General features: G+C 33.4%; 1 protein-coding gene across 1 annotated transcript in view; it reads left to right on the top strand.

Moving 5' to 3' along the window:
- Positions 1–1679: 1679 nt before the first annotated feature.
- LOC101565086 (vomeronasal type-2 receptor 116-like) overlaps positions 1680–1973 on the top strand; it is a 48173-nt gene continuing 47879 nt past the window's right edge. Inside the window, 1 exon segment of the mRNA XM_023707443.1 lies at positions 1680–1719. Within this exon segment, the coding sequence (XP_023563211.1) occupies positions 1680–1719 (40 nt within the window).

Genomic DNA, 1973 nt, shown 5'->3' with positions numbered 1-1973 from the left:
AAATAAATAAATAAATAAATAAAAATAAAAAATAAAAAAAAAAACAAAGTTGAACCATATGTGCAGTCAGACACTACAGTCTACTGTGCTATTCGTATACTTACTAAGTGATTCAACTTCCTTATCTAATAGAAGATGTTCGCTAGAAACTGTCAACCTCACTTCTTGAAGTTGAATTTTTTTCTGGATATTTCGTTTTCTATTTAAGGCTGAATTTATCCTGTTGTTGCTATAACCATATTATCTCATTTTATCTTCTCTTCATTTTGGATTTCTTGACATGTTTTGTTAAAGCATAATAAATTACTTCTTGTATGCCACTGTTTCTGAGTCCTTTAATGTATTCTATGACTTCTTTTGAGGAGTATCCTGTCTTCAATATGCTCACTAGGCTATATTTTTTATTGGTATTTACATATCTTTTCTCACTTCCCTTTTGCAATTATTAAAGCTTCCCTGCAGCATCGCTTCTGTGATTCTAGAATTGGCTGGTTATATGGAAGTATAAACACTATGGATTATATGATGCCAATGTATTGAATTTATAAGGTAGATTGTAGAAAAACTTGGAGGTATGCAGTAAAGCATTGGCTTATCCAAGATTTATATTTCCTTTTGTCCTTTTCAAACCTCTTTTAATGATAACTTTATATGTGCACAATGTATATTTGAGTTATGCTACCTAAGGTTTATTCAGTAATCTTTCTTGGTATGTATTTATCCAGGTATTTTATAGGGTTTTTAGATAATGTGGTAAGAAATGGTTTACCTGCCATATGTTCTGTAACATATATGTACCTATGGATTCATATTAATTTATACATATAGTTTTTTTAAAAAAATGTTTGATCTGAGTATTCTACCAGGGTGCAGCTCAAGTGTTTTACCAGAGAAGTATATACACAACTAGATAACCCACTACTGTTGTGGACTACTGGACTATATTGCAATATTTTGCTTAATTCATGTTTACAATATTTGGATGGCAATGGAATACCATCTCTGACAAAAAAAAACATAAAAAGATTATATAAATGGACTGTATATATATGTATATATATACATACATATACATATATATGTATATATATGTATCTGTATATACAAAATTGTTAGGATAGATATATAGCCACTTTTAATTAATAAGCAAAAAGATTTGTACAAATTGTATTTGGGGTTTTTTTTTGGCAGAACTGGGGATTGAACACAGACCCTTGTATTTTCCAGGGAAGTGCTTATTCCACTGAGCCATTTCCCCAGCCCTCTACTAATAGTATTTGGACAGGATATAATGTCTGCATCTTGAGCCATGCATGACTACTATAAAGACAACCATATGCAATGTATCAATTTTTGTAACTCTACCAACCTGTTTTGAAACTGTCTCATTGAAATATTTTTCTCAATAAACTAAATAAAAAATGATGTACAAATGTATAAGAAATTACAAGATTGGCTGTGGGCAGTCAGCCATAGAGTAGGAGCAAGCATGTAGACAGTGTCTGCACAATGGACACTAGAAAACTCTGTCCATGGTCTAGAGCTCACAGCACCATGCAATTCCATATCAGAAGACCAATGTGTCCATGACAGAAGGCCTGTGGTTCTATAAGGGAAGGCTGGAGAATGCAAGGAAGACGTCTGAAAGTCTGCCCTAGCAGCAGGAGATGACACCGAAGATGAAGGTGAAGAATGGAGCTCCTCCAAAGAAAAAGAAACGTCTGTCTTTCCTCATGTTGCTCTGATATACATTAAGTGATGAGCCACCTTAGTGTGTAGAATGCTGAGCTAATTGAGATAAGCTCTGAAACGTTTGAAGTTGACACAGTTGATCAAAAGCACAACAGACGTCTGTCTCAAATGAATATTAAATAACTAGATGTATGTAGCTCACGATGTTCCCACACCCAGTTGACATCTGAGTCATTATGTACCCTTTGCCCTTTGGTATATATATGCCAATACATATATAT

Source organism: Octodon degus, unplaced genomic scaffold, assembly GCF_000260255.1.
Source record: "Octodon degus isolate 3935 unplaced genomic scaffold, OctDeg1.0 scaffold00290, whole genome shotgun sequence".
Classification (NCBI taxonomy): Eukaryota; Metazoa; Chordata; class Mammalia; order Rodentia; family Octodontidae; genus Octodon; species Octodon degus.
Note: the sequence above shows the minus strand (reverse complement) of the source record. Positions and strands in the feature narration are given on the sequence as shown.